The sequence below is a fragment of the Heterodontus francisci genome, chromosome 4 (assembly GCF_036365525.1).
Source record: "Heterodontus francisci isolate sHetFra1 chromosome 4, sHetFra1.hap1, whole genome shotgun sequence".
NCBI classification, from domain to species: Eukaryota; Metazoa; Chordata; class Chondrichthyes; order Heterodontiformes; family Heterodontidae; genus Heterodontus; species Heterodontus francisci.
In genome coordinates, this window is record NC_090374.1 from 202,776,621 (window position 1) to 202,803,889 (window position 27,269).

Sequence of the window (27,269 nt, forward strand, 5' to 3'; positions counted from 1 at the left end):
CTTTTTCATGTAGCGTGTAGTTAGGATCTGGAATGCATTGCCTGAGAATCTGGTGGAGACAGATTCAATCAGGCCTTTCAAAAGGGAATTGAATAAGCAACTGAAGAGAAAGAATTTGCAGGGCGGGGAGTGAGACTAGCTGAGTTGCTGTTGCAGAGAGCCAGCATGGACAGGACGGGATGAATGGCCTCCCATTGTGCTGTAATCATTCTATGATTCGAATGCATCACCAAACTATGCTTTTATTGACTGGATTTAAGATGGCAGGATCCCCAAAGACACATTGTACAGCGAGCTCGCCACTGGTATCAGACCCATCGGCCATCCATGTCTCAGCTTTAAAGACGTCTGCAAAAGCGACATGAAATCGTGTGACATTGATCACAAGTCATGGGAGTCAGTTGCCAGCGTTTGCCAGAGCTGGCGGACAGCCATAAAGGCGGGGCTAAAGTGTGGCTAGTCGAAGAGACTTAGCAGTTGGCAGGAATAAAAGACAGAAGCGCAAGGGGAGAGCCAACTGTGTAACAGCCCCGACAAACAATTTTTTCTGCAGCACCTGTGGAAGAGTCTGTCACTCTAGAATTGGCCTTTATAGCCACTCCAGGCTCTGCTCCACACACCACTGACCACCTCCAGGCGCTTACCCATTGTCTCTCGAGATAAGGAGGCCAAAGAAAAAAAAATAATAATAATGATTGGAACACATGTTCAGCAAGTATCCTCAAATTCAGAGTTGATGTTAATTTTTAATTTGCATGAATGGCAACATTTACATAATATTCCTACCAGCCAACTAGTACAATATGTGCCGTGGCGCTTGCAACTTCAGAATGAATTTTAAAAAGACATCAAAAAATACAACTTAACAGTTGAAAACTGCAATTAGAGTTCTTAAAAATAATTAGTTCTGCATCTCACCCTTTAATTTCTCTCATCTATCAGATAATCAACCTAGATTTGGCTCACTAATGGTTCAGCCAATGAGTGCACTAAATGGGGTGGAACCAAGTAATACAAACCAGGAACATCCCAGACTCAACCTCTGGTCTGTGGCAAGGTGTTTAAAGCATCTGGACTACATAAAGTGAACAAAAAGCAACTAAATCTACTCTTGGGTACGAACTGACTCAGCTGTGAGGTCCACCATGGTGAAATAGTCTAGTTTACGCAGGAAGAATGGCCATTTGTGCAAGTTTCTGGAGGGTGCCCACTACCTCAAGGTTAGACACTGCCTTCAGGAGAGGAAGGAAAATCTTGGAATTTACTTAAATACCCTTTCTTAGAGTTTCATCTCCAGTGTTCTCTTCATATCACATTTTGCAGCTCCAGAAAATTAACCACATGCACGCCTTTCATATGAAGTGTTAGCATTTAGTTATTGATATCTGTGTTAATTTTATATCAATTGTGTTTAATTATATGCAGGTGGAAGGCATTAATTGAGGTTTTACTTAAGCATATATAGACACTAAAACAGTGTATTATTGAATTAGGAGGTATATGCTTGTAATGTTTCACTCTGCAAATAAATATAAGACTGAGTTAAGATTGGCACCAGTATCATCCTTCTCCAAATGGCTTTCTGGAATGGAACAATCTGTTTCCATTGCCTGATATCTCAACTTCATTACACTGAAGATGGAATTTATTGGACATTGAGTGTATTATCCCACCACAGCAGATGGTGAATTTTTCTAAGGGTTATGGAGAACGGGCAGGAAAGCGGAGTTGAGGCCGAGATGAGATCAGCCATGATCGTATTGAATGGCGGAGCATGCTTGAGGGGCTGAATTGCCTACTCCTGCTCCTAGTTCTTATTATAAGCACCTGAAGAGAAAATATTGCAGTGTTATGGGAAAGGGAGGGCAGGTTTACCCTAATTGACACTTGGCAGAGAAACCATGACCAACATGTTAGCATGCATGGTCAGTAACTCAGGTTTACTGCACCAAGTTATTTTATCCCCTCATGGCAATACTCGGAATTAACTCTCTGACAAATTCTACTTTGCAACAGGAACTATCAAGCCATATTTCATGGTTTAAACAATTTCTATATCATTCCTCAGACCAGGAAAAATGCCACGATGCTAAGCCTGAGATCCTGATGATGCTGCCTTGATTATTCGAATTCATCCTGTTTGTTAAATGGACATTAACCTCTTACTGTAAGTCGTCCATGTTGTAAACCATCCACAGTAATCAAACGAACTGCAGTGAGGTCATCATTATCCACTACCTGAAATTGCTCCCAGGTGATAGGTCGAGACTGACCTTCCAATAGATCAAGTCCTACAGAATGGAAATCAACAAACCAACAAAAAAAACAAAGTGAACTTTAGCTTCTCTTTATCATTGGCATAAGTGACGGCTAAATGACTTCCTGGATTGTGAAATGTTTACAATTTTATATGAATCCAATTGTCAATTTCAGGTCATTAAACCCTCGTTGAATGTGCAGTCTTTATACAGAAGCAGAAACGGGCAAAATTGTTAGAAACTAAGGAAACCAAAACTTCCAATAGGTATGGATCATTCAAATCAACCTGTACTGATTTGCAGCAATATCTTTCTCGGGTAGTTAATAACTGAGAAAAAAAGTAAGAGGGAATGTATATAATTATGCTTTGTTATTTATCTTGGCTGCATCTTTCTTTTAAGCTCTTCACTCGTTTTCTTCAGTTTTAGGCTGGGATTTTGTGAGGCCACTGATGCAGGTTCGGAGGCAGGGGTGGCACAGAGTATTGTGAAGGGTGGTGGTGGGGGCAGTGGGGCCGACGACCAGTTGACTCAACGCTGCCCAGCAATCTTCCCTGGGGTGGGATAGGCCGATGACGGCCTTCCCACACAGAGGCCAATTGGGGCCCTTAAGTGGCCTATTAATGGCCAATTAAGGGCCTCTTCTCACTGCTGCTGGGATCTTACCGGTGGCGGGGGTGGCCTCTGTCATGCTGGGAGGACACCTTTAAAATGAGACGCCCTCCCTGCGGGCCTGGTGGCAGTCCCTCCTTCATGGGCGAATTGTGGACCACGGAGGACTCCCAACAAGAACAACTTTACCCCCTCCCCCCCCAACCAGGGACCCCCTTTTCCCTGGACTGCACAACCATCACCCCCAGTGCCCCTCGATGGGCCTTCCGGACTGGCCCTGGTGACCTCCCACCTCACCTACTTCTGCTCCAGGGTTCCAGCACTGGTCCTGGGTCCAAGGTCTCTGCAGTACAGGCAGTGGCCACCGCCCCTGGTGATGCTGCCGATACTGCTGAGCCGCCGGCCACCTAATTGGCCGGCAGCTCTTGGAGGCGGGATCCTCGTCCCTTTTAAATCTTAAAGGGACGGAGATCCCGCCTCCTGAAACTCTGATTCAAAAAAACAGGAGGATCGCTCCAGGGGGATGGGTAGGGCATGAAAAGGCAGAGGTGGGGCTCCCCCCACCCTTTCGGCCCAGTGCTGGGAGCCCTGCCTCCAGCATAAATTCCAGCCCTTTGTGACGTTCAAAGTAAAAACTGTTTTTCCCTAATTCTTTTTAAATTTATTTGGATTTTTGGATCTCCCAGTCTTTTTACACTAAAAATAAAACCACAATAAAAAAAAGTGTTTAAATTGGCAACAAAAACTGACTTTAATAATACTTAAACAGATCTTAAGAAAGAAATACTTTACATTTGGGATTTCAGTTCAAACAGATGCCTGACAACAGGTAAATGTGGAACCCAGTCAAAGCAATAAATGGACAGAAGGACAGACTAAAAGCTGAAAGTACTCTATGGCCAGAATTTAACTTGGGCAGGAGGCCGAAAAGTTGGTTGCGAGGCCTCCTCCGCAGCCTGGGGAGCCACGCCAGGATTTTTCACTCCCTAGCCCCTTAATTGGCCTTGGGTGGGATTTCCACATCCTTGAGGCAGGAAGTCCCGCCTAATGGAGGTGCTGGCCAATCAGCAGGCCTTCAGCTCTTAGTCCCAGCAGCGCCATCAGGTGTAGTGGCCTTTGCTGGGACCCAGACATCGGAAGCAAGAGGAAGGATGGCCCCGGAACTATGGTAAGTTTTTGGGGCTTCGCCGGGGGCAATCGGCCAGGCCCTGGCGAGGCAATGTGGGGGGGGGGCAGTTGGGGGTGGGGGCAGGTTAGTGTTGTGCGTTGGGACAGTTGGGGCAGTTGGAGCTTCAGGGGGCTCCATGGGGCAGAGGGTGCCCGATCAGGACAGACCCTCCCCAGCCCACAAGTAGGCCATCAGGTTTTACCCGGCGGTGTGCGTGGGATCTTTGCTGCCCACCCGCCGCGGGTAAAATACCAGCAGGAGGAGGCCCTTAAGTGGTAGTTAATTGGCCACTTAAGGGTCTTGATTGGCCTGGGGCGGGCGGTCCGTTTCTCACTGCCAGCCCGTTTAAAATTACAGTGGAGGAGGGAAGGCGTCAGGAATGGTACCACCCCCCTCCCTCCCCCACCTCCCACTCAATTTTTATGCCCCTCCCCACCACCAGCCTGCTTGTTGGGAGGGCCATAAAATTCTGGCCTATGGGTTAGAGTGAACACTTCTACTAAATGCTAATAATACTAGGGGCCACTTAAACCAGTAACATATATTAAAATTAAACCCTTGCACATTTTGTGTGAAAGCACTTCTAAACCAGCTGGAAGAGTGCCTGTTGCTGTAATTAAACAGGGATCAGCAAAAGGGTTCACCCCTGATCTCCCACCCCTTGCACATCTTTTATGGACTAAGTCCTTCGTTCAGCAAATCTCTCCACGCTTATACCCAGTTTATCGGATTCAAGCTCACCCATGTTCCAGGAAACTCTGGGAGCATTGGTATCAGCTGTCCTTATTGAGATATGCACCAGGATTGGTGCACTGTTCCTGAAGTAGACGTCGTAAACTTCAAATTCTACCTGTTACAGAAATACAGTTGAGATCAAAACCACCTTACAAATGGCAGGAACATCAGAAACTATTGTTATGATCCTGTAGTTTTTTTTTTCTGGGAAGAATGCAGCGTGCCTCTAAGGCTGGAAAAGGATCAGTTTAGTTTAGAGATACAGCACTGAAACAGGCCCTTCGGCCCACCGAGCTTGTGCCGACCATCAACCACCCATTTTATACTAATCTTACACTCATTCCACATTATTACCACATCCCCACCTGTCCCTACATTTCCCTACCACCTACCTATACTAGGGGTAATTTATAAAGGCCAACTAACTTATCAACCAGCAAGTCTTTGGCATGTGGGAGGAAACCGGAGCACCCGGAGGAAACCCACACAGACACAGGGAGAACTTGCAAACTCCACACAGGCAGTACCCAGAATCGAACCCGGGTCGCTGGAGCTGTGAGGCTGCAGTGCTAACCACTGCGCCACTGTACTGCTTTAAGGCAACAAGCTCCAAAGACTGAGTCAAAGGTTGCATTCTCATTGCCGTAGGATACAGCCACTCAGGACAAAGGACACGAGATACAATGTTGCCGATTGACATTTGAAACTAGCTGAAAAACTGGCGTTTGAGACATAGTTGACAGATACACACACAGACTGTCAGCCAGCATATACTGAAGGAAAAGAGAGCTCTCTCTCAGTTTATTTAAACACTATTTATTATATTCTCAGAATTCTGATGTCAAGCCAGATCAATTTCTTTAAAAAAAAACAAATTCCTTTATCTAAGGAACTGTAATTGCTGAAATTCATCGCTGGAAAAGAAGTGCATCTATTCAACTGCTGAACTAGACTACGGACTGTTCTACTGTTGAAAAACCTTTTTTCACCATCGGACGGCTGTGAGAACTTCAAGCAACCTTAGACTGGTCCACATCCGGCAGGAGCGTAAATCTGCAAGGACACTATTTTTTCTATTTTAAATGTTGTTTATATCTCAATAGTGTTTATGAACTTAGTTTTTCTAATTAAACACTTAATTTGTTGATCTAAAGCCACATGGTTTGGTTAGCCTCATTCAGGGGTTAATACATGGCACAATTTGGCTGGGTCTTTCATTCATTTGGAAGGTTTAAAATGACATGTTAGACGATCTGTGGAGGGACGGGACTGAATCAACAGTGCGTTTCTCCCACCACAATCCGAATCGTATATTTTGATTGGGGGCTTTGACTTGAGCTGTTGGTCATAACACTATGGGAAGGTAAAACTAGCTAGACGTACTGATTATTTTCTAAACTAGGCAAAAATGAAAATGAGTTCAGACCTGACAGAAATATTCCCTACACCCAAAGCCTGAGAGACAGTGGAAAGAAATAAAGCACAAATCACATCCATAATTGAAGCTAAGCATTACCTAAATGCCAAATTGTTTCTCTCTTACTCTGTGCTTACTCTATTTAAAAACCCGCTTTATATAAATTTGCGTACATTTATACAATTAAAGCAGAAAATGGCAGTGGCTTCCTGAGATGTGATTCCAGCAGCAAAGGCTCTTTGTTAGTAGGAATCACTTGCAAAATTTACTCTAATATGTTTGGAACTTATTTGCAGTGTATAAATTTAACGTTTCTTGGACCATCACGAATTCACACCCATAGTCATGACAGTAAGACAGTAAGTATCTCCTTTGCATCCAGGGACCACTCAGTTTCTGATCTAAACACATTCTGTAACCTCCTGCGTTGGCATATCCCTCACTCTACCATAACCATCAAGCCAGGGGATCATCCCTGGTTCAATGAGGAGTGCAGGAGAGCACCATCAACACCCTGGGGGTCATCATTGACCAGAAACTGAACTGGAGCAACCACATAAATACTGTGGCTACAAGAGCAGGTCAGAGGCTGGGAATTCTCTGGTGAGTAACTCACCTCCTGACTCCCCAAAGCCTGTCCACCACCTACCAGGCACAAGTCAGAAGTGTCTGGAAGGGTGCAGCTCCAACAACACTCAAGGAGCTCGAAAACATCCAGGACACTGCAGCCCGCTTGATCAGCACCCCAACCACAAACCTAAACTTCACTCCCTCCATTATCAGTGCACAGTGGCAGCAGTGTGTGCCATCTACAAGATGCACTGCAGCAACTTGCTGAGGCTCCTTTGACAGCACCTTCCAAACCTGTGACCTCTGGTGCCTAGTAGGACAAGGACAGTAGACACATGGGAACAACGCTGCCTACAAGTTCCCCTTCATGTCACACACCATCCTGACTTGGAACTATATCGCTGTTACTTCACTGTTGCTGGGTCAAAATCCTGGAACTCCCTTCCTAACAGTACTGTGGGAGTACCTACCCCAGATAGACTGCAAGTAGTTCAAGAAGGTGGCTCACCTTCTCAAGGGAATTCGGGATGGGCAAGAAATGCTGAGCTTGCGAACAATGCTCACAACAGAGTAACAAATAGAAAGAAGAGGGAAATGGTGTAGAGACTGAGCATAATGTCTCGCTCCCACCCTCTCCATTTAAGTTGCCTGGGATTCCCAAGCTGGGTGGTTATATACCGAACAGCTACCTAACTATGGTCAGGGGGCACCTAATGATGCCTTTCTCTTCATTTCCCAGTCAGCATTTATTAGGGTGGACACGCAGAAAAGGTTTGTTTGAGATCATCTCCAGTAATAAGGTGCCCAGGAAAGGAAAGAAAGGAAGAGGAGTAGCATCGTTGATTAAGGAGACTATTTCAGTGCTGGAGAGAGAGGATATCCTCGAGGGGTCAAGGACAGAATTAAGTTGGTTAGAATTAAGACACAATAGAGTTACTGTGTTTATTCTATATGCCACCAACTGGTGAGGAAGATATAGAGGAAAAAATTTGCAAGGAAATCACAGAGAGGTACAAAAATTATAGAGTAGTTATAAAGAGAGACTTTAATTATCCTGACATAGACCGGGATAGTGATAGTCTAAAGCACAAAGAGGGGGAAGAGTTGATGAAATGTGTTGAGGAGAATTTTCTACATCAGTATGTTTGTGGCCCAATGAGAAAGGAGGCATTTGGTATTGGCAATGAGGGGGGTCTGATGAAAGGTTTCTCTGTTTCTCTCTCCACAGCTGCTGCCAGACCTGCTGTGTATTTCAAGCACTTGCTGTTTTTATTTCAGATTTCCAGCATCCACAGTATTTTGCTTTTATTACTGCCCTCAATCTCCTTTGCTCCAAGGAGAACAACCCCAGCTTCTTCAACCTAACTTGGTGACTAACTTCCCTCATCTCTGGAACCATTCTGGCAAATCTCCTCTGCACCCTTTCAAGGACCCTCACATCCTACCTAAACTGTGGTGACCAGAACTGGATGCAATACTCTACAAACCAGAGCTTCAGCATAATTCCTTGCTTTTGTACTCAATACCTCAATTTATGAAACCCAAGGTCCCCTATGCTGTGCTAACCATTCTGTTAATATGTCCTGCCTCCTTCAAATATGAACCCCCAGGTCCCTCTGTCCCTACATACTCTTTAGAACTGTGCCATTAAGTCTATATTGCCAAAATGCATCACCTCACACTTCTCTATTAAATCCCATCTGCCATTAAAAAAACGAGATTCACAAGGGGGTAAGCAGTTATTATTAAAAATCTACTTCCTCCCTTTAATCTCTTCTGTAACTCCTTGCCATGTTGTTAAATTGCATCATATACCTCATAGTTCCTCCTCTCAGTGTGACTGCAGTTTGGGGGCTGAAATGCAATCAGCAGCTCATTCAGGTCGGTCCAGGTGAATGATGTGATTGATTTGGTGTGGTCGGATAAATGAGTAATAAATCCCTGTGGAGGTGGCTTGGTGATATTGAACACAAGCTGAGCTTTGGGGCTCTCACTGTCTTCACCATCAAGGGTCCGTGTGGTAATGGGGGTCAGAATAAACTGATCCACTTCCAGGATGAACATAGCGATAAAACTGGCTTTCGGAGGCTGGTTGGAAAAAGCATTCCTGATTCTGACTGGAATCCAGGCATTCTCTGTCTGGAAAAGAAAACCAGAGGAATTTATAAAAACATTGTTCATACAAAATTCTACATTTCATGATTTTAATAAAAATGTAAAGACAAATTGTGATCCACATCTTAATTTTTTTGAAGTTACATTTAATCCATCACTGCATTCTCTTACACAGTCACTCATACGTCACACAATTTTAACTCCCAGTTCCAGATTTGCGCAGTTATTTTCATATAAAGGCACAATCTGCCCTTGATTGTAATATGCTTTTAATTTTAAAAAGTACATTACATTTAGATTGCCTTTGCAGAGGCGGGGATACAAGGAATAGTGGAGAGGCAACAAAAAAAAATCAAGGAGAGACATCACAGGACAGCAGGTAGATAATTAGTTGGTGAGTATTGCGGTGTTTTTTTTTGTCTCTCGAAGCGAGGGCAGTTGAATAAACCAAGAGCTGTGAAAATAGATAGATTATTTTATTAAATCAGAGAGCCTGCAGGGAAGGAGTGCGGGGAGTGGAGCAGCAGAGTAGCTGGAGCTCGGTGGCGATGGGGGAGGAAGGGCATCAGGAGAGTGAGGTCAGAGTCACAGCGAAGAGAATGGAGTGGCAGAATCCGAGGGAACTAAGATTAATATAGACAGTAAATGTTGCAGTAAGGATCAAGCAGCTAAGACAAGGAGCTAGAATGATTAAACAAGCTTTTAAACCTTAAATTTGTTTTCAAAGCCTTTAAGTTTTATTTTTCATAAATTCAGTTAGTAGTTCAATAGAGAGGCAGAGCAGGGCACCTCCGTCCCATTGGATTCCCATCCTGCTCCATGTGGGAACTCCAGGACACACATGGGCAGGAAGTTTCGTCAGCTGGAGAGGCTCAAGCTCTGGGTTTTAGAGCTTGAGTGGCAGCAGAAGTGACTGTAGTGAATCCACAAGACTGACAATTTTGTTAGCAGCATGTTTCTGGAGGTGGTTACCTCACAGCTTAAGGGTGTGCAGGGCACAGAGAGAATGGGTTCAGGAAGGACTAGGCAGTTAATACAGGAGTTTCCTCAGTGCATCTCGCTCTCCAACTGGAATTCAGTTCTGAATACTGGTGAGGGTGATGGTTCCACTGGGCATACAGGGTCAAGTCCACGGCGCCATGGGTGGCTCAGCTGGACAGGGGACAGGAGGAAGATTGGGCAGACAATACTGATAGGCCACTCTATAGCTCGGCGAAGTGACAGGTGTTTCTGCGGCGGCAGACATGATTCCAGGATGGTATGGTGCCTCCCAGGTGCCAGGGTCAAGGATGTCATTGAGTGGTTGCAGAGCACTCTTAGGTGGGAGGGTGAACAGTTGTGGTCCATGTTGGTAGCAACGACATAGGTAGAAAGAATGTTGTGGTCCTGTAGGCAAATTTTAGGGAGCTAGGAAAGAGACTAGCAAGCAGGAACTCAAAGGAAGCAATCTCCAGATTACTCCCAGTTCCACACGTTAGTGAGCATGGAAATGGGAAGACATAGGAAATTAATGTATGACTGCAGAGACGGTGCAGGAGGGAAAGCTTTAGATTCCTGGGACATTGGGATTGGTTCTGAGGGTGGTAGGAGCTATACAGATTGGACAGGTAGCACCCAAACAGAGCCGGGACCAATGTTCTCATGGGGCATTTGCTAGCGCTGTTTTGGAGGGTGTAAACTAATTTGGGAAGGGGATGGGAGCCAGGATGTAGCATAAGAAAGGATAAATAAGGTGCACAAAGGATTGGGAAAAACAGACAGCAGTAGAGATAGAAAGGTATGAGCTGGGGTCAAACTAAGAGGTAATACAATAAGTTCTAAAGTAGGTTTACTGTGCATGTATGTAAACACACAAAGTGTGGTAAATAAGGTTGGTGAACTGCAGGCACAAAGAGCCAGATGGAAATAAGATGTTGTGGTGATAACGGCGGCGGCATGGCTTTAAAAAAGGGCACAGCTAGGTACTAAATATTTCTGGATACAAGGTGTTCAGAAAAGCTACAGAAGGAAAGAAAGGAGGAGGGGTGGCAGTATTGATCAAGGAGAGTATTACAGTGCTGGTGAGAGAGGATGTCTTGGTACAGTCAAGGATTGAATGTACTTAGTTAGAGTTAAGAAACAATAGTAATACTATTACACTACTGGATGTATTCTATAGGCCGCCTTTCATTGGGAAAGATACAGAGGAGCGCATTTGCAGGGAAATTACAGAACATTGCAAGAACTATAGAATAATGATAATGAGGGACATTAAATACCTAATATAGAATGGGATAGGAATAGTGTAAAGGCAGAGAGGAAGAAGTGTTTCTGAAGTGTGTTCAGGAAAATGGTCTTGATCAATATTTTACCAGCCCAACGAGAACGGAGGCATAAAATAAAAGAGACAAACAGAAATCCCATCAGAGAGAAGAGTAGAACCTCTTCAAGGTCGGCACTCCTGCCGGACTGAACATTGAGTTCAATAATTTCAGAGCATGACGGGCCCCCATTTTATTTTTATTTTTAGTTATTTTTTCTTTTTTCTTTTTTGTGTTTATTTTATTTTAGTTTGTTTAGTTTGTTTCTACTGTGCCTACCCACTGTGTGTTTTCATGTTTGTGCTTGTGGCTGTTCAGTTTTCAGTCCACTAACACTCTCTCTGTACTAACGCATTGTCTTTCACCACACCATTAACATACCGTTTGCCTTTGCTCCATGGCCTTCTGGTCAGTTATTCTCTGTGACCTTGTCCTATCAACACCTCTTTTGTTATCTCTTGCCTCAACCCCGCTTTACGTGCTTAAAATCTTTTACATTTCTAATATCTGCCAGTTCTGAAGAAGGGTCACTGACCTTAAACGTTAACTCTGCTTCTCTCTGCACAGATGCTGCCAGACCTGCTGAGTATTTCCAGCGTTTCTTGTTTTTGTTTCAGATTTCCAGCATCTGCAGTATTTTGCTTTTATTCTCTCAGAGGGTCGTTAATCTGTGGAATTCTCTTCCCCAGAAAGCAGTGGAGGCTGGGGCATTGAATATATTCAAGGCTGAGTTAGATTAGTTAGAGTCAAGGGTTATGGGGGGCAGAAAGGAAAGTGGAGTTGAGACCAAAATCAGATCAGCCATGATCTTATTGAATGGTGGAGTGCCTCGAAGGGCTGAACAGTTTACTCCTGCTCCTAAGTCCTATGTTCCATTCCCGCTCTGCATGCCCTCAAGCTGTGGGGTGACTATATCTATAAGCGTGCTATCCACGAAATTCCCAGCCTTGCCAGTACGCCACAGTCATGCCAGCTGCTGCTCAAGCTCCAATACACAGAGCTCGAGCTGCTACAGCTGACGACACTTCCCGCACATGAGGTTATCCAAGGTACAAGAAGCATCCTGGAGTTCCCACATGGAACAGGACACACAATCCATGGATCTGAGCTGATCCGTCGTGCCTCTATTTATTAGACGACTAAACTTACGACATCATAAATAAATAAAGCGGTTGGATAGGGTAGGTGCTGAGAGGTTGTTTCCGCTGGTCAGGGAATGTAAAACATGGGAGCACAGTCTCAGGATAAGGGGCTGATCATTTAGGACTGAGATGAGGAGAAATTACTTCACTCAAAGGTTTGTGAATCTTTGGAATTCTCTACCCCAGAGGGTTGTGGATGTTCCATCATTGATTACATTTAAGGCTGAGATAGATAGATTTTTGGTCTCAGGGAATCAAGGGATACGACGAGCAGGCGGGAAGGTGGATTTGAGGTCTAAGATCAGCCATGATTGTTTTGAATGGCAGATCAGGCTCGATGGGCCATATGGTCTACTCCTGCTCCTATTCCTTGTGCTTTTGTGCAAGACTCACCAGCTACTCACCAAACAGCTGCTTCTCCTATGCTGGCATCATTTTATTTTATAGGGAGTTTAAATGAAATGTTTTAGTTAACTGTTATCTAATAGGGGCGGCACAATGGCGCAGTGGTTAGCACCGCAGCCTCACAGCTCCAGCGACCCGGGTTCAATTCTGGGGACTGCCTGTGTGGAGTTTGCAAGTTCTCCCTGTGTCTGCGTGGGTTTCCTCCGGGTGCTCCGGTTTCCTCCCACAGCCAAAAGACTTGCAGGTTGATAGGTAAATTGGCCATTATAAATTGACCCTAGTATAGGTAGGTGGTAGGGGAATGAATATAGGGACAGGTGAGGATGTGGTAGAAATATGGGATTAGTGTAGGGTTAGTATAAATGGGTGGTTAATGGTCGGCACAGACTCGGTGGGCCGAAGGGCCTGTTTCAGTGCTGTATCTCTAAATCTAAATACCTTGGATTTTAATTTACTAAAAAGTCTGAACTCTTTAGTGATGCTATCCCTTGTTATTTAATTTTAACTTTATCCCTTAGATCTGATCAATTCATTGACACTTATTGTAATTATTTGATAAATTATAAAATTAGCTTCAGTTTTTAGTATTTGTACCAATTTAGCCTTATTTTATAGTTGATTAATTTAGATTAAGTCAAACATTTTACCAGTATACTCACCCCATGGGAGTCTCTGTCCTGTGACGTCACTGCGATTTCTTTTCCTGAGGTTTTGCATTTATTTTCTCCTCATTTTTCTTTTATCTCTGTTTTCTTAATTTAAACTTCCTTTCCTAAAGGTGGAGGCTGTTCGATAGGTGCTAATAGCCCTCTCCTACCCTTCGCAAGTGACAACATAGTTAATAAAGGGATAATTTTCCAACATGCTGCCCATGATAGATGCATGGTAATTGTGGTTCAAGCAAGTTGGAAATTCAAGTACACAGGTTTAATTTATTAATTTAAATGGTCAGAAAATCATGTGTAGTCAGTCAGAACACCAACAATAATTTGCATTTATATAGCTCTTTTTACAGAGTTAAACATTCCAAGGCATTTCACAGGAATGTTTTCGTACTAAATTCAACACCAAGCCACTTAAGAAAATATCAGGACCTGTGACCAAAAACTTGGTCAAAGAGGTAGGTTTTAAGGAGTGTGTTAAAGGAGGAGAGAGGGAGGTAAAGAGACGGAGAGGTATAGGGTGGGAATTTCAGAATGTCGGGCTTAGGCACCTAAAGGCACGTCCGCCAACAGTGGCGCAATTAAAACCCGGGATGAGCAAGAACCAGAATTGGAGCAGCACAGTGATCTCAGAGGGCTGTAGGACTGGAGAAGGTTATAGAGATATGAAGGGGTGAGGTCCTGAGAGATTTGAAAACAAGGATGAGAATTTTAAAATCGAGGCTTTGCCAGTCCAGGAAACAATGTAAGTCAACAGCACAGGAGTGCTGTGAACGGTTAGGATACGGGCAGCAGAGTTTTGGATGAGCTTACGTTTACAATGTTGGATGACTGGCCAGAAGAGCAGTGGAATACTCGAGTTTAGAGGTAACAAAGGAATGGATGAGCAGCAGAGGAGTTAAGGCAGGGTGGAGGCTGGTGATATTACGGAGGTGGAAATAGGCGGTGTTGCTAATGGAATGATATTGGGTTAAAAACACCAAGAATGTGAACAGTCTGGTTCAGCCTCTGACGGTGGTCAGGGAGAGAAATGAATTCAGTAGTTAGGGAATGGTTATCATGTCAGGGACCGAGCACAATGGTTTCAGTCTTATCAATGTTTAATCAGTGGAAATTTCTGCTCATTCAGTACTGGAAGTTGGAGAAAAATCATGACAAATCAGAGGTCGTTGAGGGGTCGAGAGAGGTGATGGTGAGGTAGAACTGGGTGTCATCAGTGCACATGTGGAAACTGATGTAGTATTTCTGGATGATGTCACTGAGAAGCAGCAAGTAAATGAGAATTAGGAGTGGGCAAAGATAGATCTTTGGGGGACACCGGGGGTAACGGTGTGGGAGCACGAAGAGAAGACATTGCAAGTGATTCTCTGGCTACAACTGGATTAGGTAGATAGGAATAGAACCAGGTGAGGGCAACATCACCCAACTGGACGAGGAGGAGGATGTGGTCAACTGTGTCAAAGGTTGCAGCCACGTCAAGAAGGATGAGGAGGGATAACTTACCAAGGTCACAGTCACATAGCATGTAATTTGTGACTTTGTTAAAGGCTGTTTGCAATGCTGTGTCAAGAGCTGATGCCTGATTGGAAGGGTTCAAACATGGAGTTGCAGAAAAGAATCACAAATCTGAAATATTTTCTCTTAAGTGTTGACTTTGCAGCACATCACAGACAAGCTTGATCCTGTCCATCTGCATCAAACATCCAGCAGTAATAGGATCATAGGAAATAGCAGCAGGAGTAGACCATTCGGCCCATCGAGCCTGCTCCGCCTTTCAAACAGATCTTGGCTGATCATCTACCTCTACACCATTTTTCCCCACTATCCTCATATCCCTTGATGTCATTAGTATTCAGAAATCTATTGATTTCTGTCTTGAACATGTTCAATGATTGAGCTTCCACTGCCCTCTGGGGTAGAGAATTCCACAGATTCACCGCCCTCTGAGTAAAGAAATTCCTCCTCATCTCTGTCGTAAATGGCCTATCTCTTATTCTGAGACTGTGTCCCCTTGTTCTGGACTCACCAGCCAAGGGAAACATACTATCCACATCCACCCTGTCACGGCCTGTAAGAATTTTGTAAGTTTCAATGAGATCAACTCCCATTCTTTGAAACTCTAAAGAATACAGGGCCAGTTTCTGCAATCTCTCCTCATAAGACAATCCCGCCATCCCAGGGATTAGTTTGTGAACTTCTGTTGCACTCTGTCTATCCCCCATCACTACCTCAACTGAGATCAACTAATTCAGCCGAGATCAGGAATTCAAGCTGTTGTTTTATAGAAACATACAATAACATAGCACAGAAGGTGGCATTCGGCCTATCAAGTCTGTGCTGGCTCCTTTGAAAAACAATCCATTTGGTCCCACACCCCCATTTTTGCCCCCTATTCCGGCAGTTGTTTTCTCTTTCAAGTATTTATCCAACTTCCTTTTGAAGGGTACTCCTGAAACTATTTCCATGACCCTATCAGGCAGTCCATTCCAAATCCTAGCCACACATTGTATAAAACAATTTTTCTTTATGCTGCCTCTGCTGCTTTTAACAAACACCATAAATTTATGCCCTCTGGTCATCAAGCCTTTTCTTTTTTATTTATTTTATTTACTTATTTAGAGATACAGCACTGAAACAGGCCCTTCGGCCCACCGAGTCTGTACCAACCATCAACCACCCATTTATATTAATCCTATACTAATCCCATATTCCTACCACATCCCCACCTTCCCTCAATACTCCTACCTATACTAGGGGCAATTTATAATGGCCAATTTACCTATCAACCTGCAAGTCTTTTGGCTGTGGGAGGAAACCAGAGCACCCAGCGAAAACCCACGCAGACACAGGGAGAACTTGCAAACTCCGCACAGGCAGTACCCAAAACTGAACCCGGGTCGCTGGAGCTGTGAGGCTGTGGTGCTAACCACTGTGCACCACCTTCAGCCACTGCAAACAGTTGCTCTTTATTTAGTCTATCATTTCCCCTTCCTGATTTTAAAACCTCCATCAAACCTCTTCTTAGGCCTCTCTGCTCTAAGGAGGACAATTCCAGCTTCTCCTGTCTATTCACATAACTATAATCCCACATCCCTGGAACCATCTAGTAAATCTCTTATGTACCCTCTCCAAAGCCTTCACATTCTTCACATTCCTAAATTGTGGTGCCCAGAATTGGGCACAATGCCGCAGCTGGGGCTGAACGAATGTTTTATTTAGGTTCAGCATAACTTTCTGGTTTTTGTTCTCATGGGCGGAGTTTTATTCTAACAGACCCACACAGCGCAGAGACTGGTAGCCAGCCAGGAGCCCATTTGATTTGGAAGCAGGCTTTGCCGTGGCTCTTTAACTCAGACACAGTAGTAGCATCCCGCTTCCGGGTTTTCCGACCAATCAGAGAGGGCAGGCAGGTGGTGGAGTGGGGGTGGGGGGGGGCGGCGTTGCACTGAATCTTTCAAGTGAAGGATTTCCAGCTAAGGGACCCCAGCGGGCGTTAGAATGGCTGAACTGTACATTGATTCCTGAGGCTTCAGCACCCACAGGAATAGAAAGGAGACCTGGGAATGCTTCCCCCATCACAACTCCACTCACCCGGGTCTCTGCCGCTTTCCTGGAAGTCCCGCTGTGGGATCTGAGAGACTGAAATGAGGTGATGCTTCCAAAGGATGAAGGGAACAGGCCTGCCTCCTAAATCAAGAAGGAGTGGATGGAAGTGGCTGAGGAAGCGTGGTCCTTCGAACTGCATATATTGTTCCAGGAGGTTCAAGGACATCAGGAGGGCAGCAAGGGTGAATGGCAGAACACACTCAGGTGCCAAGTTCTCACACTCTGACTTTCCCAGCATTCTCCTGCATAGCATTCCTCAGAGTGACACAGCTTGCAGATTCACTCACTCCTCTCCCTCCAGGCACCTCCTCACATCCCCATCCAAACAGCAACACAAGCACTCACCCTCATCTTTGTGCCATCTCACACCCATGCCTCACAGTCACCCTCCACAAATATTGTCCTTCCTTCCTCGCCACACAATCCATTTCTCACAGTCACAACTCTTTACTTTCTCTGCTTGCAGGAGAGTGCATAAGTTCAGGGAGAGGCAAAGAACTGACACCAGTTTGACAGCCACTGGCAATGTGTGGCCACCTGGTCCACTAGGAAGGAGATCTAGTTCCAAGAGCTGCAGATCACAGCAATGACTGGCCCCGAAAACTTCATGAGGCACTGATGCACACAGATGTTGAGAGAGCTGATCCTTTGCCTGTACACCCTGTATTGGGGGTCTTGCTTCCTACGAGGTGGATCTCTGCATCTATTGCCACTTCCCGGTGGAGCAGCATGTGGCTGAGGAGAAGGCAGCTGCTGTTGATGTCTCTCCTGGTGGTATTGGTGTTGTTGGTGTGACTCCTCTTACTCCTCATCAGAGATACAAGATAGAGCTGCAGCAGCTGCTCCCATGTTGCAGTGAAGACTGACAGCAGGGAAGTGCAGATCAAGATGAGTGAGATGCAAGACAGGTGAAGTGACTTCCAAGAAGTTAGAGATCACCTGTCAAACAGTGAGAACTTACTCTCAGAGGAAGTGCTGTCCCACCTGGGCATGGCTGCAGCTCTTCAGTTTCACAGTTTGAAGGCTTCCCAGCCTGTCAGTTTCACTGAAGAAGCACTCGCCTGGTTGACCTGCTGAGTCCCACATACCTTATGAAACACTTAATTGGGTATTTAAACATTGAAATTACTGACCCAACAGCTCCACGGGTGTCTCCTGCTCATCTGCAAACCCACCAGAATTAAACCCGGAAGTGAGAAGGATCAAGTCGTGTTCCTGATCAGGCACAGCTTTTCGCCCACTCCCAAGCATGCTCCCCTCTGGCAGTTAAAGTTCTGCCCTATGCCTCTAATTATAAAGCCCAGGATCCCACATGCTTTCATACTACTTTTTTAACCTGTCCTGCCACCTTCAAAGATTTGTGCATGAATACCCCAGGTCTCTCTCTTCTTGCACCCACTCTAAAGCTATACCATTTAGTTTATATTGTCTCCCCTCATTCTTCCTAGCAAAATGTATCACCTCACACTTTTCTGCATTGATTTTCATCTACCATGTGTCTATCCATTCCAGCAGGCTGTCTGTGTCCTCTTGAAGTCCATTAAAATTTTTCTCAGTGTTTACTAGACTTCCAAGTTTTGCATCATCCTAAATTTTTAAATTGTGCTTTGTACCCCCAAATTCAAGCTATTAAAGTATATCAAAAACAACACTGGTCCTAGTACTGAACCCTCGGGAATTCCACTGCATACCTTTCTCCAGTCCAAAAAACAGTCAGTCATTCACCACAACTCTCGGCTTGCTACCAAGTTATTCAATTCATATCCACGCTGCTTTTACCTCATGGGCTTCAATTTTGCTAACAGGCCTATGATGTGTTAATTTCTAACACGCCTTTTGAATGCTCATATACACAATTCCAACTGCACTGCCCTCATCCACCCTCTGTTACCTCATCAAAAAACTCAGTCAAACATTCAGGCTTGGACTGATAAGTGGCAAGTAACATTCACGCCATACAAGCGCCAAGCAATGACCATCTCCAACAAGAGAGAACCTAACCATCTCCCCATGGCATTCAATGACATTACCATCACTGAATCCCCCACTATCAACATCCTGGGGATTGCCATTGACCAGAAATTGAACTGGACCAGCCGCATAAATACTGTGGCTACAAGAGCAGGTCAGAGGCTGAAAATTCTGCAGCAAGTAAATCACCTCCTGACTACCCAAAGTCTGTCCGTCATCTACAAGGCATGCAATACTCTCCACTTGCCTGGATGAGTATGGCTCCAGTAACACTCAGGAAGCTTGACACCATCAAGACAAAGCAGCCCGCTTGATTAGCACCCCATCCACCAACTTCAATATTCATTCCCTCCACCACCAACGCACAATGGCAGCAGTGTGTACCATCTACAAGGTGCACTGCAGCAATGCACCAAGGCTCCTTAGACAGCACCCTCTAAACCCACGACCTCTACCACCTAGAAGGAGAAGGGCAGCAGACGTGTGGGAACACCACCACCTGCAAGTTCCCCTTCAATTCATTCACCATCCGGACTTTGAACTACATCGCTGCCCCTTCACTCTCACTGGATCAAAATCCTGGAACACCCTTCCTATCAGTACTGTGGGAATACCCGCACCAGATGGACTGCAGTGGTTGAAGAAGGCAGCTCACCACCACTTTCTCAGGGGCAATTAGGGACAGGCAATAAATGCTGGCCTAGCCAGTGATGCCCACATCCCATGAAAGATGTTTTAAAAAGTTAGACAAACACTATTTGTCCTTAACAAATCGTTGCTGGCTTTTCTTTATTATTCCATGTTAGTCCAAATGGCTGTTAATTTTCTCTTGGAGTATTGGGGGAATTTTAACCTGCCTGGGTGGGCGGGTGTTGGTGCATGAGGGAGGTTAAAGAAGCGTGTTGGGAAACCAGCAGGACATCGCCAACCTTTGCATCTATCTTGTGTGCATTTTTTAGTATGTGGGCAGTCGCTGAGGGGCAGGCCATCTGCAATTCACATCTGCTCAAGGACAATTGGCAATACTTTCAGCTTTGCATCTGGCTTTAACTGCCAGTGGACAGGGTTCATGGTCTTCCTGCAAGTTGTCATGTTGAACAATGCAACAGAACATTAGAGAATGGCGGGACTGAGCAATTGACAGATGGTAAAGCCTTTTGCTCCTGAGCTTTGATACCTGTGAAAGGTATTTGCTCACAGGACTTGTTCTGAGGGTGCTTTCACTGCTTTGGCAGTGATTTCCATGACTTCAGAGGCCATTTTTGCTACTTTGCAGTTTTTTGACTTTGAGTTGCACTTCCCAGTTGTCAGACTTCTCAACAGCAGGGGAGCTACTTTGCAGCTCTATCTTGGACCTCTGATGAGAAACAAGAGGAGCAGCACCAGCAACAGCAGGAGCCATAGCAGCCTTCTCCTCCACGACCTAGCACTGCACAGGGCAGTGGTGATGAACACAGAGCTCCAGTTCACAGGAGATAAACCCAATACATTGAATACAGGCAAAGCTTTCTGTACTTTACTGAGCACCAGGATCTCAGGTGGTTGCTGACATTTGCAGCCTCCTGGAACTAGACCTCCTGCTGAGTGGGCAAGCATTGCCAGGAGTGGTCAAAGTCTCCATAGCCCAGATTTCTTTGCCTCCAACTCCTTCAGGGATCTACTGGTGACGTCTGTAGAATGTCACAATCTGCTCCATAGAAGTGAATCACCCAGCAGGCACAAGAACACAAGAAATAGAAGCAGGAGTAGACCATATGGCCCATCGAGCCTGCTCCGCCATTCAATACAATCATGGCTGATCTTGGGCTTCAATTCCACTTTCCTGCCCACTCGCCATATCTCTTGATTCCCTGTGATACCAAAAATCTATCGGTCCCAGCCTTAAATGTATTCAATGATGGAGCATCCACAACCCTCTGGGGTAGAGAATTCCAAAGATTCACAACCCTTTGAGTGAAGCAATTTCTCTTCATCTCAGTCCTGAATGATTGATCCCTTATCCTGAGACTGTGTCCCCGTGTTCTAGATTCCTTGACCAGTGGGAACAATCTCTCACCTTCTACCCTATCAAGCCCTTTTAGAATCTTGTACATCTCAGTTAGATCACCTCTCATTCTTCTAAATTCCAGAGAATATAGGCCCAATTTACTCAGCCTCTCATCATAGGACAACCCCGTCATCCCAGTGACCAATTTAGTAAATCTTCGCTGCACTGCCTCCAGTGCAAGTATATCCTTTCTGAAATGTGGAGACCACAACTGCACACAGTATTCCAGGTACGGTCTCACCAAAGCCCAGTACAATTTTAGTAAAACTTCTTTATTCCTGTACTCCAATCCCCTTGCAATAAAGGCCAACATGCCATTTGCCTTCCTAATAGCCTGCTGCACCTGCATGTTAACTTTGTGCGTTCCTTGTACAAGTATCCACAAGTCTCTCTGAACATCAATAATTACCATTTTCACACCTTTTAAAAATATTCTGTTTTTCTATTTTTACGACCAAAGTGAACAACTTCTCATTTCTCTACATTATACTCCATTTGCCATCTCGTTGCCCACTCACTTAATCTGTCGATATCTCCTTGCAGCCCCTCTACATCCTCCCCACAGCTTACCTTTCCACCGAGATTTGTATCATCAGCAAACTTAGATACATTACTCTCTGTCTCTTCATCCAAGTCATTAATATAGTGTGTAAATAGCTGATGCCCCAGCACTGATCCTTGTAGCATCCCACTATTCACTGCCCGCCAACTTGAAAATGCGGCATTTATGCTCACTCTCTGCTTCCTGTCTGTTAACCAATCCTCTATATATATTACCACAACACCATGAGCTCTTATCGTACCTATTAATCTTTTATGTGGCACCTGATCGAATGCCTTTTGAAAATCTAGGTATAGTACATCTACTGGTTCCCCTTTATCTACCCTACTAGTTACATCCTCAAAAAACTCCAATAAATTTGTCAAACAGGATCTCCCTTTAATAAAACCATGCTGACTTGTTCGAATCAGACTATGCTTTTCCAAGTGCAATGTTAAGACTTCTTTAATAATAGTTTCCAGCATCTTCCCAATGACTGATGTTAGGCGAACTGGCCTGTAGTTCCCTGTTTTCTCTCTACCTCCTTTCTTGAAAAGCAGTGTAACATTTGCCAACTTCCAAACTGACAGGACCATTCCTGAATCTAAGGAATTCTAGAAAATCATAGCTAGTGCATCCACTATCTCAGCAGCAATCTCTTTTAGAACCTTAGGATGTCCTGGGGACTTGTCAGATTTTAGTCCCTCAAGTTTCTCCAATACATTTTCTCGGCTGATATCAATATCCTTAATTTACTCACTCTTTTTAGCCCCTAGGTTACTGCCTATTTCTGATATGGAACTTGTCTTCTACTGTGAAGACAGACACAAAATATTTGTTCAATGCCCCTGCCATTTCCCCATGATGATTTCTCCTGTCTCTGCCTCTAAGGGACCAACGTCTACTTTAGCTACTCTCTTCCTATTTATGTACTTACAAAAGTTCTTACAATGAGTTTTTATATTGCTGGCTAGTTTACTCTCATTCTATTTTTTCCCTTTTTATCAACTTTTTGGTGAACCTTTGCTGGTTTCTAAAACACTCCCAATACTATTTTTTGCAACATTATAAGCCTCTTCTTTTAGTTTAATTAATTTATTTATTTATTTATTTTTTTTAGAACATTACAGCGCAGTACAGGCCCTTCGGCCCTCGATGTTGCGCCGACCTGTGAAACCATCTGACCTAAACTATTCCATTTTCATCCATATGTCTATCCAATGACCACTTAAATGCCCTTAAAGTTGGCGAGTCTACTACTGCTGCAGGCAGGGCGTTCCACGCCCCTACTACTCTCTGAGTAAAGAAACTACCTCTGACATCTGTCCTATATCTATCACCCCTCAACTTAAAGCTATGTCCCCTCGTGTTTGCCATCACCATCCGAGGAAAAAGACTCTCACTATCCACCCTATCTAACCCTCTGATTATCTTATATGTCTCTATTAAGTCACCTCTCCTCCTCCTTCTCTCCAACGAAAACAACCTCAAGTCCCTCAGCCTTTCCTTGTAAGACCTTCCCTCCATACCAGGCAACATCCTAGTAAATCTCCTCTGCACCCTTTCCATAGCTTCCACATCCTTCCTATAATGCGGTGACCAGAACTGCACGCAATACTCCAGGTGCGGTCTCACCAGAGTTTTGTACAGCTGCAGCATGACCTCGTGGCTCCGAAACACGATCCCCCTACTAATAAAAGCTAACACACCATATGCCTTCTTAACAGCCCTATTAACCTGGGTAGCAACCTTCAGGGATTTATGCACCTGGACACCAAGATCTCTCTGTTCATCTACACTACCAAGAATCTTCCCATTCGCCCAGTACTCTGCATTCCTGTTACTCCTTCCAAAGTGAATCACCTCGCACTTTTCCGCATTAAACTCCATTTGCCATCTCTCAGCCCAGCTCTGCAACCTATCTATGTCCCTCTGTAACCTACAACATCCTTTGGCACGATCCACAACTCCACCGAGTCTGTGCCAACCAACAATTTATACTAACCCTACAGTAATCCCATATTCCCTATCACCTACCTACACTAGGTGCAATTTACAATGGCCAATTTACCTATCACCTGCAAGTTTTTGGCTGTGGGAGGAAACCGGAGCACCCAGCGAAAACCCACGCGGTCACAGGGAGAACTTGCAAAGTCCGCACAGGTAGTACCCAGAATCGAACCCGGGTCCCTGGAGCTGTGAGGCTGCGGTGCTAACCACTGCGCCACTGTGCCACCCTATACTCTCCTTAACTTCCTGAGTGAGCCACAGATGGGTCTTTCTGGACGAGTTTTTGTTTTTGAACTGAATGCACTTTTGTTGAACCCTTTGTTTCTTTAAATCTTTCCCACTGATCATTTACTGCCATACCTTCCAGTTATTTACCCAATTAACCTTAGCCAGTTCTCCCCTCATACCTTTGTTTAAGTTTAGAATTCTTGTTTGTGATTGAAATGTGTCACTTTGAAACTTAACATGAAATTCAATGGTATTATGATCACTATTTCCCAATGGATCTTTTACTATGACGTTGCTTATCAACCCTTTTTCATTATACAATACGAGATCTATGATAGCTTTATCCCTAGCTGGTTCTACAATGTGTATTTCTCCAAGAAACTGTCACGGCAGCATTCCACAAATTCATCTTCTAGACCACTGTTACCAATTTGATGGTCCTAGTCTATATGCAGTTTAAAGTCCCCCACAATTAATACATTACTTTTTTTACATGCTCCAATAATTTCCTGTTTAATGTTCTGTCCAATAATATAACTACTGTTAGGGGGCCTGTAAATTACATCCACCAGTGTTTTCTGATTCCTGCTAATCCTAATTTCCACCCAAACTTATTCTACTTCATGATCTTCTGAGGCCAGAACCATTCTTATTAATGTCCTTATGCCATCCATTACTATCAGGGCTACCCCTCCTCCTTTGCCACTCTGTCTGTCTGTCCGAAATATTGTGTTCCCAACCTTCCTCTCCTTATAACCATGCCTCGGTGATGGCAATTAGATCCAGATCATTTACCTCTATTCGTGCCACTAGTTCAACTATCTTATTACATATTCTTCGTGCATTCACATAAAGGAACTTTGATTTCATTTTTTTAGCTCTATCCCCTGCAATGAGCTTATTTGCCAATGTATAATTTTTGTTAAACTCTCTGTCCCTTCCTGTCCCATTCTGTTGGGAGTTATCCACATCACTTTCCTGTTCTGATGCCCTGACCTCTCTCTTTGGATTTCTAAATTTCCCTTTACCCAAACCCTCCGCCCCCACCACCCCGTTAGTTTAAAGCCCTGTCCACAGCCCTAGTTATGCAATTGGCCAGGACACTGGTTCCAGCCCAGTTCAATTGAAGCCCATCTCAACGGAATAGCTCCCTCTTCCCTGAGTACTGATGCCAGTGCACCAAGAATCGAAACCCCTTCTTCCCACACCACTCTTTGAGTCACGCGTTTAGTTCTCTAATCTGCTTGACCCTGTGCCAATTTGCATGTGGCTCCGATAACAATCCGGAGATGATTACTTCTGACGATCTGCGCTTTAATTTGGACCCTAACTCCTCAAATTCTCTAAGCAGAACATCATATGCCATATTCACCGGGGCTGCCTCTTACGCCAACTTCACTACTGATGTCAGAAAGGGAGAGCTCTCCAATGGACAGGGAGTCATGGATTGCACATGCAGCAATCATGGCACCCTTAGATCAGTCAGCTGTATTCATGAATCAAAAGGGATTCCACGCCATTAAATGTTTAGCTGATATGTAATCACTGAAAGATTATCATGCATGTCTTAAGATTCCCAGGAAACTGTCATGAGACTTCATTCTGCACCAATCAGATCTCACAGATCTTTGCACCTCCAAGCAGTGCAGCAGATGGTTCTTTGACGATGAGGACTACTCTATAAAAATATGGCTGATGACACCTGCCACTGACACACAGGAAAGGTACAGCCATAGCCACATAAGCACAAGAGTGGTAATTGAGCAAGCCATTGGGATGCTGAAGATCCAACTCAGCTGCCTGGACAAATCTTTAGTATCTTAGGAGTTGTGATCCCAACTCTATACTAGCCTCCAGGGTGCGTGCCAGAGTCTGAGCTGGTGGCTGCAAGTGTCAGATCAAAGGAGAGGGCCTCGTCATCAGTGCTTTTCTCCCTTTTTTCTTCCTTAGGCTGTTGTGACTGGACAGGCGGTGTCTTGGTTGTCTAAAAGCAGGAAATCAGAGGGGAAAGTTGGTGTGAGGGAAGGGGGCTGTGGAATGGAAAGCAAAATGTCCAGTGTCACACCATCAGCAGATTGCTCATCATGCCAGATAGCAGGATTGGGATATGTTGGGAGTTCGGAATGGACATAAGGCCGGAGCATACCATCATCATGAATGCCCAGGATGCTGAGTGCCATCTCCTCAATGCAAGCATCCTTGTCCCCCACAGGCTCTGCTCTTCTCCTTCTATTGTGTGCTACCTTGTGCTGCAGGAGAGAGGGCAGGACATCAGTAATTGTGTAGCGCTGTGTTTGGGTGATGTGCCTTCCGTAGATGAATAGCTGGAGGCATGTACAGGCAACAAGAGGGGTGGTGTGGGGCTGGAAACATTGCTAAGTGTGTGAGGGTGAGGTGGCATATCTGGATGTTGGGCATGAGTCCTGAGTGCTAGGAAATGCTGCTGTGTGAATGATGGCATGTGTGGTGAATTGAGCGACCTGAGAGGTTGGTGATGTGGTGGGTACAAGATGTGATGTGAAGATGCTGTCACTGATGTTGGCCATTCGGGTGAAGTCATTAGGCCTCTTGGTGCATTGTTGCCAGGTCCTCGGGTCCATAGAACCATAAAAAAATTATGGCACAGTAGGAGGCCATTCAGCCTGTCGTGGCTGTGCCAGCTGAAAAAAACTAGCCACCCAATCTAACCCACCATCCAGCACCTAGTCCATAGCCACACCGGTTACAGCACTTCAGGTGCACGTCCAGGTACCTTTTAAAAGAATTGAGGGTTTCTGCCTCCACCACCAATCCTGGCAGTGAATTCCAGACACCCACCACCCTCTGGGTGAAAAAGATTTTCCTTATGTCCCCTCTAATCCTTTTACCAATCACCTTAAATCTGTGCACCCTGGTAATTGCTCTCTCCGCTAGGGGAAACAGGTCCTTCCTGACTACTCTATCTAAGCCCCTTATAGTTATGTACACCTCTAGCAAGTCACCCCTCAGCCTCCTCTGTTCTAAGGAAAACAACCCTAGCCTATCCAATCTTTCCTCATAGCTGCAACTTTCAAGCCCTGGCAACATTCTTGTAAATCTCCTCTGTACTCTCTCCAGAACAATTATGTCCTTCCTGTAATGTGGTGATCAGAACTGTACGCAATACTCCAACTGTGGCCTAACCAGCGTTTTATACAGTTCCAGCATTACATCCCTGCTTTTGTATTCTATACCTCAGCCAATAAAGAAAAGCATTCCATGTGCCTTCTTCACCACTCTACCTACCTGTTCTGACACCTTCAGGGACCTGTGGACATGTACTTCTTCTACCCCTGTCAATATCCTCCCGTTTATTGTGCATTCCCTCACTTTATTTGCCCTCCCCAAATGCATTACCAGAATCTAGTAACTGACCTCCCCAGCCACCTGCTCCCCCTTCCTTCTGAAAGTGGTCTTTGAGGGCCTCCTGGTCCCTTGTGGAACCTTGGTGTCTCTCCTCCTAC

At 44.9% G+C, this 27,269-nt stretch overlaps 1 protein-coding gene across 1 annotated transcript in view; it reads right to left on the reverse strand.

The window, feature by feature from the left end:
* frem1a (Fras1 related extracellular matrix 1a) overlaps positions 1-27,269 on the reverse strand; it is a 356,873-nt gene that overhangs the window by 279,382 nt on the left and 50,222 nt on the right. The window contains exons 6-8 of the mRNA XM_068030756.1: positions 8,576-8,899; positions 4,780-4,888; positions 2,160-2,291 (exon numbers count right to left, since the gene is read on the reverse strand). Coding sequence (XP_067886857.1) covers positions 2,160-2,291; positions 4,780-4,888; positions 8,576-8,899 — 565 coding nt within the window. The remainder of the gene's footprint in view (positions 1-2,159; positions 2,292-4,779; positions 4,889-8,575; positions 8,900-27,269) is intronic.